Genomic DNA, 17760 nt, shown 5'->3' with positions numbered 1-17760 from the left:
AAATGGTCGTCTTCTACTTTACGGAGCGGAAGTCCAAAATTCTTTGGAGATTCTCCATCCTTTCCACGTAGGTGTACTGACAATAATAGCGCCTTGCTCTGATTTTTTTTTAAATTCTTCCTTGCTATGTTCAGGTGGTCCTCAGCTTACGACCGCAGTTGAACCCAAATTTTCTGTCGTGAAGCGAGACACTTGCTAAGTGAGTCTTACCACACATGTTAAGTGAATCACTGCAGTTGTTAAATTAGTAAAACGGTTGTTAACCGAATCTGTCTTTCTCATTGACTTTGCTTGTCAGAAAGTTGCAAAAGGAGAATCACGTGACCCCGGGACACTTACGTGACTCGTCATAAATACGAGTCAGTTGCCAAGCCTCTGAATTTGGATCACGTGATTATGGGGATACTGAAAAGTCACAACTGGAAAAAACGGTCTTGTCACTTTTTTTAGTGCCGTGGTAACTTTGAACAGTCACTAAATGAATTGTTGTAAGTCAGGGACTAGCTGTATTCACCTCTCGTTCTACCTTGATGACGATATTAACAGTAGCATTGATTTTAAAAAATGGAACAGAATGATTAATTCTTCACAATTTATTCAAGCAATTTTGATCAGCGAGAAAAGCCTCTACAATTTTTCTTTAAAATATAAAATAATTCAGCGGTATGCATTCCATTTAAAAATAAAACAGCCAAAGAAATGTGGACTTCACAATTATTGCACCCTCGTAATGCCCCTTTGCGAATCAAGTGTTTGAAATGATAGAGAGAAACCAACGTAAAACTAAAATGTGGATGAATTCCTCCTCGATATGATTATTTTGATTTGCACACTTGGAAAGGCTGTCGGCTTTCGTAATGCATCTGGGGCCAGCCACTAAATACTTGGATGTCAAAAATTATTTTTATTCAACTCCGTCATCCCAGATTCACAAGACCTTGGACCAGCTTGTTGTGTTTTGTTTTTTTTGAAAATCTGTTGGATTTATTTTTTCTTCATCTATTGGAGTGTGTTTTGGTGATTTCTTGATAGGTGCCAATCTGACTTGGCTTATCTAGGCTGTGGTGACTAAACATGAGCCGATGAATTTTGGTGATGTGACAGAAGGTCTAGGGGGGGACATGATAGCAGTATCCCAATATTGGAGAGGTTGCCGCAAAGATGAGGGGGTCAATTTATTCTCCAAAGCACCAGAGGGCAGGTCAAGAAGCAACAGATGGAAACTAATCAAGGAGAGAAGCAGCCTGGAATTAAGGAGAAACTTCCTAACGGCGAGGACCATTAACCAGTGGAATTGCTTTGCCTGCAGAAGTCGTGAGTGCTTCATCACTCAAGGTTTTGAAGAAGAGACTCAATAGTCACTTGTCTGAAATGGTATAGGATCTCTTGCTTGAGCAGGGGGCTGGACTAGAAGACCTCCAAGGTCCCTTCCATCTCTATTCTGATTCTGAAATAGCATTCTTTGAAGGACCATGGACCTACTAGGATTATCAAATGACTTAGCAGACCTCTGTAACTAGTTTTAGAATTACTGTGCACGACTAAAGAGAAGGGTTACAGCAGATTAGCTGCCCTCTGTTCTTTTGGGTGATTTTGCAGACCTGATACATTCAGAGCTGAAAAGAGCCTGCTTAAGATACTGGAGAACATCAACCCCAAGAGAAGCTTGCGAGCACCTTCACATGAAAGAAGAGCGACCGGGATTTCTTGGAAAGTTACTGGATTTCCTGTGGAAGTGCGGGAGAAGACACGCAAGGCCTGTGCCATCATCTTCATTGAGTGGACAACAGGAGCCGCGGTGAGGCCCTCAGGGCTTCATGTCCCACCACTTGAAGGCAAAAGGCTTCCGACGGACATTTGTGCCACAGTGAACATCGCCATGGGCGATGTAGTAAGATCTGTAGTCATCAATGAAATTGCAGGACAATCCTAACGGCTCCAGGAGACGGCGGACCTCTTTCTCCAAGCAGCATTGGCCGTGGATGATGGGTCCAAACGGCTTTGGGATGCCCAGGTGTTTTCCCAGAACGATCATATTTACCTGCAGAAGGGAGATAAAACATTGGTCTAATGCAGGGGTTAGGCAACCTCGGCGCTCTTATGACTTGTGGACTTCAACTCCCAGAATTCCTCAGCCAGACACGCTGAGGGGAAAGGGAGAGGTTTCCAAGTTGAGCCAGGCTGGCTCAGGAATTCTGGGAGTTGGAAGTCCACGAGTCATAAAAGAGCCAAGGTTGCCTACCCCTGGTGTAATATTAAGACTGTAATCAGTTTTCGTGATTTTGTACCCTAGTGAAATTCAACGGTAAGAAGACCAATAAGTTTTAACACTCTCCTCCAACTGCTTTTAAGGAGGATAGCTTCTTTACTAGGGGCGACTAATTTAAGCCTTAATTTGCCATCTGTGTCACAGCACCTTCAGTTGGATGGTAGCTTCACATTACAGCTGTTCAGAAGGATGCCGTAGAAGTGAACACAACGCACAGTACTGCGTTCACCCAATATTTTGAGCCAGGCAAGCCTCTGGAAGGGTTTCTCCTGATGCGTGAACCCAACCAACACATCAAAAGCGCGTGTTGTGTCTCCCGTCATTCAACACACCAACAGTTGGCAACTAGGAGGTCATATATATATGGCTCCCGGTGAGATACCTACTGCTTCTCCAAAGGACAACGATAGGAATTGAATTAAGCTGAACCTTGGATTGGTAGGAGCTGTTGAGTCACTTCGTGGCCGGTTCTCCTCAAAGCCCGTGAAGCGGTATATAAGTCTTAAGGGCTGTTGCTGTTGGAGGCTGGAGTCTTACCATGTCTGGGAAATAAGCCATAGCGGAAGCCTTGATGCTTTCAGGACTAGGAGGCTGAGGATATTCAGGAAAAGGATGAAAAAAACGATGTTCAGGATACTCGGTAAAAGGATGTAGAAGCTGATGGTACTTGAGGAAGGGGTGAAAAAGCTGAGGTATCTCAATAACATCGTCCTTTGTCAGCCCCAGCTCTCGATGAAGGATTTTTCTGTTCCAATCAATGCACTCCTGAAAGGGGAAGAAAGAGATGCTTTAGTGAGGAGCAAAAAGGAGTAGGGTGAAGCCATACTTAATATTTCCATGCCCACAAAGTGAGCGCAGTAAAACCATAACTTCAGGACAGGCAACCCTCAACTTAATGGCCACACTAAAGCCTTTGAGCTCTGGTGCTGGAGAAGACTCCTGCGAGTCCCTCGGACTGCAAGGCGATCAAACCGGTCAGTCCTAGAGGAGATCAACCCTGGCTGCTCTTTAGAAGGCCAGATCCTGAAGCGGAAACTCAAATCCTTTGGCCACCTAATGAGAAGGAAGGACTCACTGGAGAAGAGCCTCATGCTGGGAAAGATTGAGGGCAAGAGAAGAAGGGGACGACAGAGAAGGAGGTGGCTGGATGGAGTCCCTGAAGCAGGAGGCGTGAGCTTAAAGGGACTCCAGAAGATGGTGGAGGACAGGAAGGCCTGGATGAACGTTGTCCATAGGGTCGCGATGGGTCGGACACGACTTTGCAGCTAACAACAACAAAGCCCAAAATTTATTTGGCTAATTGGGTTTTTGCCCCGCTTTACGATTTTTCTTGCCACCATTTGTTGAGCGAATCGCCGCAGTTGTTAAATTAGTAACACGGTTGTTGAGCGAATCTGGCTCCTCTGTTGACTTTGCATGTCAGAAGGTCACAAAAGGGGATCGCGACCCAGGCGCACTGCAACCGTCATGTGAAGTCATTTGCCAAACATTTGAACGTAAGTGACGTGACCATGCGGGATGCTGCAACGGTCACGGAAGTGTAAAAAATGATCCTAAGTCGCTAAGTGAACTAACTGTAAGTTGAGGACTCTGAGAGTTTTAGAATTTGATCCGAAAGGTAAGTCCCTCTTCGTGTATAACCCTTGCTTTAATGTTTTACTGACTAGCTAAGGCCCTCGCGGATTCACTTTTTGATCTGTGCATTTTCCCAACTTGCCATCTTCAGATGTTTGTGTGATTTGCATTGACTCAACCGAAGGGTGCCTGTTTGGGTAGCCTTGTAGAGAAGTTGAGTTCACAAACGCCACACCCATTTTTTTCCCTCTTGTACATCTTAAGATCCACAGCCTTTCCTTTCTCGCTAGGCCAGGGTCAAAATCTTAGATTATCTTTCTATAGATTATTCGTTGGGCCATTTTTCTCTCCTTAAGTCCTCCCTCAAAACCGTGAGAAAACGCGTGCTACCATTTGGTAAGACACAACCATTGAGGCTCCTCTTATTGGAGGCCACCTTGAAGATGGTGTAAAACATGGTTACAACAGGTTCAAAGGAGAGGGACAAAGATGATATTAGGAATTGAGGGCAGGCTTGAAGGAACTTGGAATGCTCAACCTGGAGAAAAGGTGGAGGAGAGGAGATGTTGAACCTGAGGGACATAAAGGAGAGATGGAGAGAAGATAAAACGAAGAGGCTTCATGGATGAAAAGCAACACGTTCTCAAGGGCGGGGGAAACAAAATCCAGGTGCCTTTAAGAAAAGGACCTGTGGGACAACTGCGACTTGGATGATTGAGGGTTGCCGTAGACAAGATGATCTAAAGTTGCTTTCCATGTCCAGAACATGAAAACTGGGGCAAGAAATAATGAACGCAAGGTGCAGTTTCTTAAATTTGAGATTAAATATAAAGGAATTTTTCCCAATGTAAGGTCTGTGGAACAGAGCTTAGGAAAGGCTGTGGATTCTCCACGTCTGGTGGTTTGTGGGTTTTTTTTTTAAGAAGAAGCTGGACAGCCCCCTCGTGAACGGTTGGATTGGCAAGATAAGGCTGGACTGGCTAACCCTTGTCTTTTCATCCATCGCATTTTCTATCGTCTCTCGTGACCATCTGAACAGAACAACGGACAATCCCTTGGTCCTCTCTGCTGGGTTTGGATCACTCGGTCTCCAGATTTAATAGCAGAATAGAGGGGATCCTTACTTGGCAGTAATAATTCCACCGCCTTAAATATTCATCAGCAATGATTTCTGATATGGAACGGGGCTGCCAATCACCTTGCTGGAATTCAATCCCTGTTCAAAAAAAACAACGAATATTGATTTAGTTTTGGGTGTGCATGTGTCTTTTAATCTGTTAGAAGTCAGGATTATTGGGGCTATTCTATAATAAGGTAAAGGCTCCCCTGCACATGCGTGCTAGTCGTTTCCGACTCTAGGGGCCGGTGCTCATCTCCGTTTCAAAGCCGAAGAGCCAGCGCTTGTCCGAGGACGTCTCCGTGGTCACGTGGCCGGCATGACTAGACGCCAAAGGCGCACGGAACGCCGTTACCTTCCCACCGTAGTGGTCCCTATTTTTCTACTTGCATTTTTACGTGCTTTCGAACTGCTAGGTTGGCAGAAGCTGGGACGAGTAACTGGCTCACTGTTACGCAGCACTCGGGATTCGACCCGCCAAACTGCTGACCTTCTGATCGACAAGCTCAGCGTCCTAACCCACTGAGCCACCGCGTCCCTTATTCTATAATAGAAAGCTGTTTGTTGTAACAGTTTTAGAACAGAGTCCCCCCAACGTGTCCGCCTCTGAGGGGTGGGAGGGAATGGTTCCATGAGAGTGGCATGCACCGGTGCCTGTTGCTCACGTGCACATGCTCTGTGGCCATTAGCGTGTCCCTGTTGCAAACACCTCACATGGCCCACAGGTTGAGATTGGGGATCCCTGGTCTGTTCCCGGTGGGAACAGACCAGGGCTCCCCAATCTAATCCTAACCCTAACCCCCTTTTAACACAACCCAGCCCAAGGGTTGACTTCATCCTTTTCACACAAAAAAAGTGGGGGGGGGGCGCTGGTGCAATCCAGCTATCTTTCATTTCGGCTCTACACAGGAGAGGACGAATCAGCCCAACCTTGAGGCATTTTAGCTTCCCCGTGGCCTTCTTTTTTCTTCTCCTCCAGCAGTTTGAAGCAGGCTCTGGGGCTGGCCAGCAGCAGGCGAAAACCCTGAACGAGGAAGCAAGAAAAGGGAGTAAGGCAGAGAGGTGGGGAAAAGGTTACAGGACAGAGAGAGGACTAGCAGCCTAAAATGGACATTTAGCAGCTTAGAAGAAGCTTCTTCGCGCAGGGCAGGACAGCCAGAAGCTGCTGACCGGGCACTTTGATGGCCATGAACAGGTTTTTTCGTCCATCGCACGTGTGTGGAGAAGGATGGTAAGTCATTTCAGCCTTTTGTCGTGTCAAATAATAATAAAATAATAAACCTTTATTGTCAAAGTACAACGTGTACATTGAGATTAGCTGAGCCTCCCCCCCCGTGCTCTCTCCCCCCCCAACACACAGTGACAACAAACCCTCCATCCTACCACACCATGTGAACCAACTACACCACACACCACACACCTCCCAAGTCAATTCTGCGTAAGTTCACAGAGATTATGTCCCATTTAAAAGCCTAACAGCCCACGGATAAAAGCTATTTTTCAGCCTGTTGGTACGGCTGGCTATATTCCTATATCTCCTACCGGATGGTAGGAGAGTAAAGAGATCCCGTCCAGGGTGCGAGTCATCCCTGAGAATTTTCCTCACTCTTCCAAGGCAGTGGGCCCTAGCGAGGTCATCCAGTGGTGTCAGGGGACAGCCCACAATGTCTTGTGCTGTGCTCACTACCCTCTGTAATACTTTCCCAAGACTGTTTGGGAAAGAGGTTTCATTCTGTGCTAAAGCCCTGCTGTTTAATCAATTCCAGTTCTTGGTCTCCGCAAGTCCTAGAGATTGACCGCTGGGTCAAAGATCCACCTTGGAAACAGCCATCTACTCAAACTTTAGGACTGGTGCTTCTGAATATTCCCCTCCTCTGGGTTGGACAAGAAGGCCTCCAAGTCCCCTTCCAACTCTTATTCCTCCGGTGGCAAAACAGGGTTTCCGTTGAGTTAGAACTTCAGTGGATCCCCTAAAAGAGCTCAAGAGTTGCAATATAGCCGATGGGTCGCCCCAAAGGTGCTTTTTCAAAAGGCAACTGGGCTTGGATTTTCCTTGAAGATGTTTCACTTCTCATGCAAGAAGCTTCTTCAGTTCTGTCAGCCGATCCCTTGTCTTCAGTTCTGAGTGGCACAGTGGTTACAATGCGGCATCGCAGGCTGACTCTGCCCACAGCCAGCAGTTCGAGTCTCACCGGCTCAAGGTCGACTCAGCCTTCCATCCTTCCGAGGTCGGTAAAATGAGGACCCGGATTGTTGGGGCCAATAGGCTGACTCTGTAAACTGCTCAGAGAGGGCTGCCAAGCCCTGTAAGTGCTATCGCTATATAAGAGCCATGGTGGCATGGTGGGTAGAATGCAGCATCGCAGGCTGACTGCCTGCTGCCAGCAGTTCGATCCTGACCGGCTCAAGGTTTACTCAGTCTTCCATCCCGGGGTTGGTAAAATGAGGACCCAGATTGTTGGGGGCAATATGCTGACTCTGTAAACCGCTTAGAGGGGGCCGTAAAGCACTGTGAAGCGGGATATAAGTCTAAGCTCTATTGCTATTGCTGTGAGAAGCAAAAGTCCAGCGGCCTTTTGAAAAAAACCACCTTTGGGGCAACCATGACCTGGATGATAGAACCGCCATGTACCAATGGGTGGATTTCTGCACCTAATAGACCTCCAGGCTCTTTTTTTTTTTAAATCCCATTTATATCCCGCCCTTCTCCGAAGACTCAGGGTGGCTTACAATCTAAGAAGCACAAATCAATGTGCTTAGCAATAGCCTTCATTCTATGTATATGCCTGCTTATTAGGGCTTTCACACACACACACCCCATGCGGCATTATTACAAAGTCAGCTTAATTGCCCCCAACAATCTGGGTCCTCATTTTACCTACCTCGGAAGGATGGAAGGCTGAGTCAACCTTGAGCCTGGTGGGACTCGAACCTGCACTAATTGCAGGCAGCTGGTGTTACTTAAGGAGGCATTCGCCCACTCCTCCACCAAGGCTCTTAAGAATGGCAAGTTGAAATAATTTGGTAGGCCAGTTTCTTTGGGGGGATAAGCGGGACTAAGGTTTCCCTTAACAGAAACGTCTCCGGGTGGCGAATACTGTAAATATACAGCCGTATTTCACCCTTAGAGTCTGGTGGAACAAGTTTATGGAAGCCTTAAAAGCTGTACCGCTGGGTGGAAATGCAGAATGTCAAAAAAAAATAAAAATCTGCCCGCAGCTGTTGATCCCACACGGTCACTAATTATGTAAATTGGTCACTGAAAGCTCTTTCAAGTTTGAAAGAAGGATTGGGGCCATACCTTCCGGTCTGGGGCAGGTACAAAGCTGAGAAATTCATCTACGTGTCCCACGGTCAGCCAATCCGTGTAGAGTTCAATGGGAGATTGTATAACCTGACTGTAAAGGAAGTCCAGGACCAGTTTGGACATAGGCTTATGATTGTTCCTAAAAAAAAGAAGAAAAAGTGGGACCTGAATTCTCAGGGTGTGTTAAACCATGATTTGTTAACGCACCACAGTTGATTGATTCACATCGCCTTAAGCCATACGGTATGCATTATAAGACAAGCCACCGTGATTAACATCTCTCATATTGAGTTGACTCAAAACGTCACCAGTCAGATGAGATTTTGGCGCCGGGACAGTCTTTGATTACAGTTGGCACCCAAAGAAGAGACTCTTTCCATTTTATTCAATTCCTCTTCATCCAATTTACCACCTTTGAAAAATGCATTATTTTTTAAAGATCTCCGCGACTTGGTTAAAATCTTCGCTCGGATGCGCGTTTTTTTTTTTTGCAAAAGTGTTCCCCCAAGTCTGCTAGGGGAACGATTGAATTTGCTATCCCATGTTCCACCTGGCATTCGCTGTGAAGGTTGAACATCAATTAACTTGGAGAAATGTACAATTCTCTGTATTTCTCCAGAACTTCCATATGGGAAGAGGTAACCCAAGGGACTCTTCTGAATTTAAACCACAGATACATGGGAATCCAACACTTCTCCTGTTATCACTTACCTAGGCAACGCATTCCCTATTAGGATACGCCCAAGGGGATATTCCTTATCTTTGACGTTCACCGGAGGGCTGACTTCAAGATTCCCAAATGAATCCAGGCTGGAAGAAGACACCTCCAAGGATAGTTCCCGTTTTACGTACCCAAAATCTGGACCCTTGGGGGGAGGGAGTGTGGAAAAACCAACAGTTTGCGTCAAATCAAGCAGACCTTACTCAACCACCTGTCAATGCAAAACATCCAAAGTTCTTTCAAAGAGTTTCATCTGTCGGGAACCATGACATCATCTTTTTATCCGTGCCCTTATTTGACAGATTGAGATAAATGCATATAAAACTTGATCTAGGCCTCCTAACCCTATCCATCTCACCTTTCATGAACAGATGTGAGGAAACTAGTGATTTTTTTTTATTTTCTTGCAAGCGAAAGTTGAGAAGAAAATGCGGGCTGTGATTTTTCAGCAGCCAAGATTAAATCGGGGGGGGGGGAGAAAAACTACTTACCAAAACCTTCTTAAAGGGGAAGTCTCTCAGCCCTCTGTTCCTTGGAGAGTCAAAGACCACCGGGAATGTTTTGTGGGGAGCCTGTGTGTACCCAAACTCCATCTCATCCTAAGTTGACAGGTTGAAATAAAATTAAAAGTGTCGCCTCTTTAGGGTGGCCAACGGATTATAGAAACTTTGATCTCAGTCTCTTGAAACAGAAGGCAAAGGAACTAGGGATTTCTTTACTAAAATTACTTTTTTTAAAAAATGATCTAGATACAGGGGTTACTGCAACACGGAAAAATATCCACGACCGTGAATATGCCTAAGGATTTGTACGGCTTTCAATTGAGCCTTTGATGTTACCACGCCAGTGGATGTGTGCTCCTAGGAAAGAGATCCCATTTAGGATTGATAAAAACGCTTCCAATTATTTCCGGAGATGTACAGGATAAGGACTACCCCAGTTTCTTCCCCAGTAGCATGGGGATCTCATTTGGCAGACCACCTGTCCAACATGGCCTAGAGTTTGTGACCTACCTGTATCCAACTGTCACCGCGATTTTCCTCTTCCGGGCAGACAATAAATTTGCATCCAGCTTCTGTGGCAAGCTTCCTTACATGTTCCACAAAATCCGTATTATAATCGATGCTGTGTATTCAGAGGAACAGGTGGAGATGTTAGAAAAAAGAGGAGAGAGAAGGGCTTGGGTGTTCACCAAATGTGATGGTGGGTGTCCAGGAAGCTTCATAAATGTACGTTGGTCCGTGTCTCCTTACCTGCAGATATAAACAGAAACTGGCTGCAAGGTGTTTGGGGTCATAATCCACGGAGCGACCCGGAAGACCAAAGTATCCGTGAAAATGGAAATTTGTGGGTCCTTCTGAAGCAAGGAGAAATGGACCAAGAAATACATTGGATTTCAGAAAGAGGCATTTAAACATTTAAAAGTTACAGGATTTAGGACAGGGGGGTCTTCAAAGTTGGCCCTTTGGTGACTTGTGGACTTCTCCATTTCCCCAGCCACTCAGGGGAATTCTGGGAGTTGAAGTCCACAAGTCATCAAAGGGCCAACTTTGAAGACCCCTGATTTAGGAGTACAGAGCTAACTTTGAATTAAAAAAAACAAGACAGGTAAACATTCTCTTTAGTCCAGGAAAAGGAAGAGGGGTAAGAAGGAAGCTCAAGACAATGTCACCTTGATCCTTTTTACTATCACAGGCTAAAGGAAATGGAAGATTTCAAGATTCTGTTACCATACTCTACAATAATAAAATAGAATTCTTGTAGTCTTCTGGAGTCTGTTTCCTGACCTGCCTACTCTTGAGTAGCCGATAAGTGAAGAAGGTCCTAGAGAGGACTTGGGATGAAGATTGAAAAAGCACTCCAGGCGCTTTCTCTGTTTTCCTGTCAAAGCCGCTTCCCTCTCTCTCTCTCTCTCTCCCCATGTTCTCTTTGATGTTCTCCATACCTTCCCGGTGATCTCTATGAGTGAAGCGTGGAAAGTGACCAGCCCTGGGAAGTCAGCGTCTGGAAATTTCAGCCCTTCCACATAGAAAACGCTCTCCACTTGACCAAGTTCCCATTTTACAAGGTAGGATATCTTTCCAGATCCTAGAACATGTTGGTAACGTCTCTGCGCCTTCTTGACTGTGAATCAAAACCCAATCTGTTTTATTCGTTTCTTTTATTTCTTGGAAGCAAATATATACACCTTTATCCAGATCTATGCAGTTTTAAGCAATGTGCATAGAACAGAATAGAATAATAGAACAGAATGCAGAATAGAACAACAGAACAGAAGAATAGAATAGAATGCAGAATAGAACAACAGAACAGAAGAATAGAATTAGAAATAGAAATATTAGAAGTGGAAATAGAATAGAATAGAATAGAGTTAGAATAGAATAGAATAGAATAGAATAGAATAGAATAGAATAGAATAGAATAGAATTAGAATAGAATAGAATAGAATAGAATAGAATAGAATAGAATAGAATAGAATAGAATAGAATAGAATAGAATAGAAAATATGGAATGGAATGGAATAGAATAGAATAGAATAGAAGCTGGAAGGGACTTTGGAGGTCTTCTAGTCCAGTTCCCTGCTCATGGAGGAGAACCTATACATAATTAAACCCAAGCACATTAACCTTTTGAGATACCGAAGGAACTTGTGGTTGGTCATCATTGGTGACCAGAGAGCTGGTCAAACTTTTGATCTGTCATAGCAAAATTATGGACCTCCTCTTTGGTGCGGGACAAGGAAGATTGGTATTGGCTTGAAAATGCTACCTTATTTTCCCTACATGAGGAGCATGAAAAGGGAGAACCAGACACCATGGTTGCTCAGAGAATCTAGAATAAGCACTCTCCTTTTGGGTCTTTGCTTCATCCACCTTCAGCTTCATTCCTGAAGCCCAAAGGCCTGCTGGCCTTCAACACGTACCTCGAGCGTGGAAGACCCCCACTTTGTCCGAATCCGCTTCCGAGATGCGAAGAGTCAGCTGGTGTTTTTCAAAAATTTCACTGGGCCCCTGAGCGGTCAGGATCATACGGGACATGTCCTCGAGGTCTAAAAGGAGAATCCATTCAATTCCAATTCAGCCAGAAAAACTTTGACTTGTGGCCTCGCGCTTTCATTGACCATAATCTGGCCTTAGCTTGGTTGACGACTTCAACCGTTCCTAACCTATTCCCAATTTCTTACGTGTCAGGTTGTGTGACCGTGGGGGCGCGGCATGAACACTTACTGATAACTTTGGGATATGATACGGGCCATCAAGCAGTCTGAGGACCTAGTGGTGTGCTTCCGTTGCAACACTGCTTTTATACAGATTGCGCATGTTGGAAGTCCACACCTCTTAAGAAGCTTCTGAGATGGAGAAAAAAAACTGCCCTTAGCATTGGTTGCTGCTGCCTACCTTCCTTGGTTGTCAACACGGTGTCCTTGTTGTCTTCCTCTACCGCTGTAGGATTGTCTCGGTCACAGTTCACCAAGAGAATGGCGCCTTTTCCATCCGGCCCCCAACTCCACTGATCCTGCAGGGACGGGAACCCTGATGTCAGGATGGACATCGGCAAAAGTGGGGTCCCTCTGTGGCTCTGCCTTTCCCCACCCCCACCCCCCAAAAGCCAGGATCTGTTCCTCCTCTCGGTGTGGAGGGTATGAAAAAATAACCACATCCAGAAGATGCCAGAAGATCAATTTCGAGTCTCGGGAGCCCTTGTGAGAAGCAGCACATGCTTCCCGGTTGATCCAGCTACAATTTCATTTATTATGTATTTATTCGTTACGTTTATATGATTGCAATTAGCCGGGTGAGCTCATGACGGCACCTCCCTAGCCAGGTGTGCCCCAGATGTGTTAGCAAGTCCGATCCTCCCTCGCCAGCAGGAGAAGCAGCCCATAATGCCATCAGCTCCCTAAGCCCTCAGTTTGCAATATGTTACAAATATTTTCTTCCCTGGCATTCTGCTTCAAAAAAAATAATAATCTTTACCTTTTGACTCCCTCCTCTGGTCACCGTTCCCGAACGGTTTATATCCGCATCCAAGGACATTTCTGCAGCAGGAAAACAAAGTGTGTGTGTGTGTGTGTGTGTGTGTGTGTGTGTGTAAAACAAACTTCATTATTCCCATTCAAAGCCTCTCCTTGCATCCCAGTCTCATTTTTCTGCAAGAAAAGTATATTTTGGGGGCACTTTTAGTTAGGCATCTCCTTTCCCCCTGCTTGATCCAAGTCTGATCCGGCCAGGGTTTGCCTATCCAGATGTGCTGAGATACAGCCCCCCCCCTCAAATTCACCCTTTGGGCCGTTGCCACACCTGTCCACCCCTGCCAGCTCACCTATGCAGGTAATATGCAGAATCGCTTTGGCAATTGGGTCCTTGCCATTAGCTTCGTAGTAGGAAACGCTGATCTGCAATTATACCACCAAATAATAAATTTAAGTCAAAGGATATTGGGGAATGGCACCCCTTAAAAGCCCCCCCTCTCTAACGCACCTCTGTTTTCAACTGGATAAGGTACCAGGGTGTGCCTGTGCACAAAGGGAACATATAACTGGGAAATTTCTAATTTGCTTCATGGTGGATAAATAGCAATAGCATTTAGACTTATATACCGCTTCACAGTGCTTTACAGCCCCCTCTAAGCAGTTTGCAGTCAGCATATTGCCCCCACCCCACCCCCAAACAATCTGGGTCCTCATTTTACCAACCTCACAAGGATGGAAGGCTGAGTTAACTTTCAACCAGTCAGGATCGAACTTCTGGCAGTTGGCAGAACTAGCCTGCAATGCTGCATTTTAACCACGGCTCTAATAAAACCTTACCCTGCATTTTGATCTCACTTGGCTTTTAAAACAATTCTCCCGTTGTATCTTGACAAGGATCCGCTGAAGGAGGTGAGTTTGAGAACCCACCGAATGAATTCATTTTTTTTTGTCTTCCCCCGCTAGAATTCTCCGCTGGTTTCCCTTGCCAAGTTTAAGCCCTTTTTTGATTTCCAATTAGTGCAATTATCTGAACTGTGAGATGGTCTCACAAGGTCGATGGATCGTTAAGGTGCTTCCAAGTGAAAAGCATAATGCAGAGATGCAATCATATGAAGCTTTATTTAACGATAAAGTAAATAGAGTTTCCTGGCATGGAGGCCTCCATGCCTGGATTATAAGCTAGCAGAAGAGAGAACAGAGCAAGCAAGCATAGCATAGCTGGACTAGACTAGAATAGAACAAAGAGCAGCCCCTTGAGCAGAGGTATTTATGGGGGGTCTCAGCCCCTCCCTTACCATAAAACTCTCTCACCAATGGGGCTGCAGGGGCCGGGGACCCCTGACCCATCAGTGGGAGCAAAGAAGCCTCTTTGCTCCCATCTGATGACCTTTTTGGGGAACTGCCATGGCTGGCACAAAACATCTAACATGAACTTCATAAACCAGGCTTATTGCAGAGCTTACGATGACAAATAATGGTTGGAAGGGACCTTGGAGGTCTTCTAGCCCAACCTCCTGCTCCTAGACCTTATACCGTTCCAGAGAAATGGCTGTCCGGTCTCTTATTAAAAACCTCCATTTGTTGGCGCACCCACAGCTTCTGCAGGCAAGTCGTTCCGCTGGTTTATTTTACGATGGTTTTGTTCAAGGAAATGGTTTTGCGGTCTTAAATGAGGCCTACAAATCCCAGGACCTGTTGCAGATGAGAAGCAATCTTTGGCCAACGTTTCCGTCCTCACCTTTTTGTCATTGACTTCGGCGCTTGGAGCATCCGCGGTGGCGGTGAACTTGACGTTCTTGTCCAGCGGCCATTTTGAGCCAGGGCAAGAGAACTTGGATTTTGACATGTGGTCAGCGTAGATGTTCAGGCCCTGGGTGACCGAGATCTGAAAGCAGGTCGCAGCCCTTGGGGCTGCTCTGAAAGAAAGACGCCGCTCGTTGAAAAAAAACCTTCCCATTTAGGTCACAAAACAGATCGAGACATGTAGCTTCTTCCCCACTTCCCCACATTGCCATCAGCCCCAGGAATAGTTCTGTTGGTTCCTTGCCAAACCACCTCATAAATATGGGTGAGATCTGACTCCTAACGTCCAAGATATTTTTTGACTGAAGGAATAATCCCTCCAAAAGAGCATAGCAAACTCTTGTCGTTGGCTAACTGCAGCCAGCCAAAAGCTGGGAATCTACCCCCAGTGAATTTGGCAATGGAAAACTGGCTTTCAAAATGCTTTTTTTTTGGGGGGGCACCCCTGGGACATTTAAGCACTGGAAACTGCATTTCTAATTTACTTTCCCCTAACCTGGCTCCTCGGGTAAATTCCACCAACAATCCCAACTGACAATTATTTTAAACTGGGAATACTTGCTGACGTCCGTGGAGATTTTCAGTTGTCTAGGTCACGTGTGTTTTTGTTCCAAAAGGCAACTGGAGTTCCTTCTTTGAAAAACGTTTTCGCTAAGAAGCTTCTCGAACGAGAAGCGAAACGTTTTTTAAAAAAAGACCAAGAACGTTCAGTTGCCTTTTGGGGGAAAAAAGCACGTTTGAGACAACGCTTCTTAATGTGAAGATGCTGTGGTGGGGCAGTGTTGAGCATCGACTCTGGATAATTGTGCATGTATTTTATCTTTTTGCATCGAAAGCTGGTGAAGACATGGCAGGGTAGAAGCGCACACCGGGTGACAAGGATGAACGCATTCAGTCTGCATTTAGCTGTCCCTTTTTATTATCCTTCCTATTTTGTGTCTGCTTTCTCCACATCTAGTCCCCTTCTAATCCAAATTTAGTTCTGTGGTTTTAATAAACCAGATTTTTCTCCCCGGTGCATAGTCAAAAAACAAAGGCAGAAAAAGGAACTCTTAAACTATAAAACTGTTTTTCAAGAGAGCATTTGAAGAGTCTGCTGCCCCCTGTAAATCATCTTAAGACCCTCACCTTCTCAAGAGCTTTGTGCTTATGGCATCTTGGAGCCCACTCAACAATCCCAAGAGTTTTTTAAGTATATGTGGGCTCAGCAAGGAAGGATTGTGCTGCATTCACACTTGAGATGACAACTGCTTGGCAGATCCTTCACCATCTACCTGCACCCAGGTTTTCTCACACCCTCCTCTGATTCTGTTTTGCGGTCAACCTTTCCAAGGTGTGCGGCACTCTCATATACACTGATCACAGCCAATGTTTATTCAGCGTATGTGTGGGCACACACATTCACTGCTGCTGCAACAACCACAAAAACCCTTTAAAAAGCTCCATCTAATCCTGACAGGTGTTGCTTTAATAAATCATGATAATTACAGCAACCACAGATGGCAGCATTGTGGGTTTTTTTTAATAGAAAGAGGAAGAACGTAAATATTTCATCAGTTTTGCTATGATTCCCATCCGGGTTCGGGATGAGTCATTGAATAACTGGGACAGTGGTTCTTGACCTCTGGTCCATGGGGCACAATGTCACAGGGGGTCTGCAAAGGCTTGAAGAAACAATTATGATTTAAATCTTCAAGTCTTGGGGTCTGTGGCCCCATGATCGGTGGCCACGAAAGCTATTTAAAAGTGGGGGGGGGGGTCCATGGTGAAGAAAAAAATTGATAACCTCTGACCTAGGATACTTCAGGACAAAGTCCGTGGCTTTTACCTTCTCAGAGATCCAGGGGGGAAAAAATCAAAATCTTTGCAGAATAAGCCCCTAGTCATCCCTCCAAATCTAATTTCTGCTCTCGGGACAAAACCTTGATGCTAAACTACTATAAAGCTTTTTTTTTTTAAAGATTCTTCAAAGTGGATGGCTTTTTGCCTTGTGTTTCAAAGGCAGGGAAGGACTGTGTAGAGAGAGAAGGAAATGAGATGGGGTTTTTTTTCCTTGCTAACGTGATAGATTTTTATTGCCATCACTGCTTGGATGGAAGTTCAACGTGGCCCTTCCCTTCCTCTGTGAGATCAAGCAATTTTTCCTGCTGCCTGTCAGCAGTTCAGGAACGCCTTGAGATAGCAAAACAAACGATAGCATTGTCCATTACCTTTGCAGATTACCTAATGGCGAGGCTTCCTTGACAAAACACCAGTGGGAACGTTCAGAAATCTGGGCATCGGTGTTTGATTGGTTGTGTTTTTTTTTTGGGGGGGGGAGATACCTCACTCACCTTTAAAGATGCTTTTGAGCTATTTAGCAAACCCCTCTCCACCCACCCATCCCGGGCAACTAATAATTGTGAAATGAAAAGGCGTATGCCACAGACGCAAAATAAATAAAAAGTTCTCTGCTAAATTTCAGCTGCAAAAAAGGGCCCTTTGCGAAACCGAAAGCGTCTTTTTTAAGTTCTCCTTCTGTAAATCAAAAAAACAAAAGTTAAATGTCCGGATGCTTACCCGCAGATGTCCAGGCAGAGTTCAGTGCCCAGAATGTGAACAAGGCTGGTAACCTCCTGGGTGGAAAGCTGGACACACCTCTGTACAGGCATTTTGGGTGGAATTTTTTCTTTTTTTTTCCGTCTTCCAGGGGTGGGTGGGTTTGAAGGCTCTGGAATAAGGTTCCCTGCGTTGGGAGGGAGAGGTTTTAAAGGGGAAAAAGTGGGGTGGCCACCTGCTCACCCTCTCCACCCTGCCCTATGATAGGCTGGTGCACTTCCTATTCCTGCCTTTCGGAGCTCAGATGGCTGATTTGGGAGCTAGCCAAAAAAGAGTTATCATCAGCAACCACCCCAGGGCAAAGGAGGAGGAAGTAGCCAGCAGGCGTGGAGACGTCTTAGAAAGTAATCCATCTTCTTGGCTGAGACAGGTTTATTTATTTAGATTTGATTTCTAC

At 45.4% G+C, this 17760-nt stretch overlaps 1 protein-coding gene across 2 annotated transcripts; it reads right to left on the bottom strand.

The window, feature by feature from the left end:
* Positions 1 to 578: 578 nt before the first annotated feature.
* Positions 579 to 17758, bottom strand: LOC308675655 (protein-arginine deiminase type-1-like). Of its 2 annotated transcripts, none has more exons than XM_081341121.1 (16): positions 17325 to 17758; positions 14701 to 14878; positions 13313 to 13385; positions 12967 to 13028; positions 12388 to 12505; positions 11913 to 12038; positions 10935 to 11113; positions 10243 to 10346; positions 10003 to 10114; positions 9481 to 9588; positions 8980 to 9134; positions 8263 to 8407; positions 5892 to 5985; positions 4969 to 5060; positions 2807 to 3034; positions 579 to 2041 (listed from the first exon to the last, which is right to left on the bottom strand). In XM_081341121.1, exons 1-16 carry the CDS (start codon positions 17414 to 17416, stop codon positions 1808 to 1810), a joined length of 2100 nt encoding a protein of 699 aa, XP_081197247.1. In that variant the 5' UTR covers positions 17417 to 17758; the 3' UTR covers positions 579 to 1807. The 2 variants fall into 2 exon arrangements, with proteins under 2 accessions (XP_081197247.1, XP_081197248.1); XM_081341122.1 differs by having other exon boundaries at positions 2003 to 2067.
* Between the last annotated feature and the right edge of the window lie 2 nt (positions 17759 to 17760).

Source organism: Vipera berus (genome assembly GCF_964194415.1).
Source record: "Vipera berus genome assembly, chromosome: 17".
Lineage (NCBI taxonomy): Eukaryota > Metazoa > Chordata > Lepidosauria > Squamata > Viperidae > Vipera > Vipera berus.
This window is presented reverse-complemented; position numbering and strand designations above follow the sequence as displayed.

Coding starts and splice junctions, on each gene's coding strand:
- LOC308675655 (XM_081341121.1), bottom strand. CDS start 17,416: ATGCCTGTACAGAGGTGTGTCCAGCTTTCCACCCAGGAGGTTACCAGC. Junction 11,114..11,912: donor GGGGGTCTTCCACGCTCGAG/GTACGTGTTGAA, acceptor TTTGATTCACAG/TCAAGAAGGCGCAGAGACGT. Junction 3,035..4,968: donor GGTGGAATTATTACTGCCAA/GTAAGGATCCCC, acceptor TTCCCCTTTCAG/GAGTGCATTGATTGGAACAG.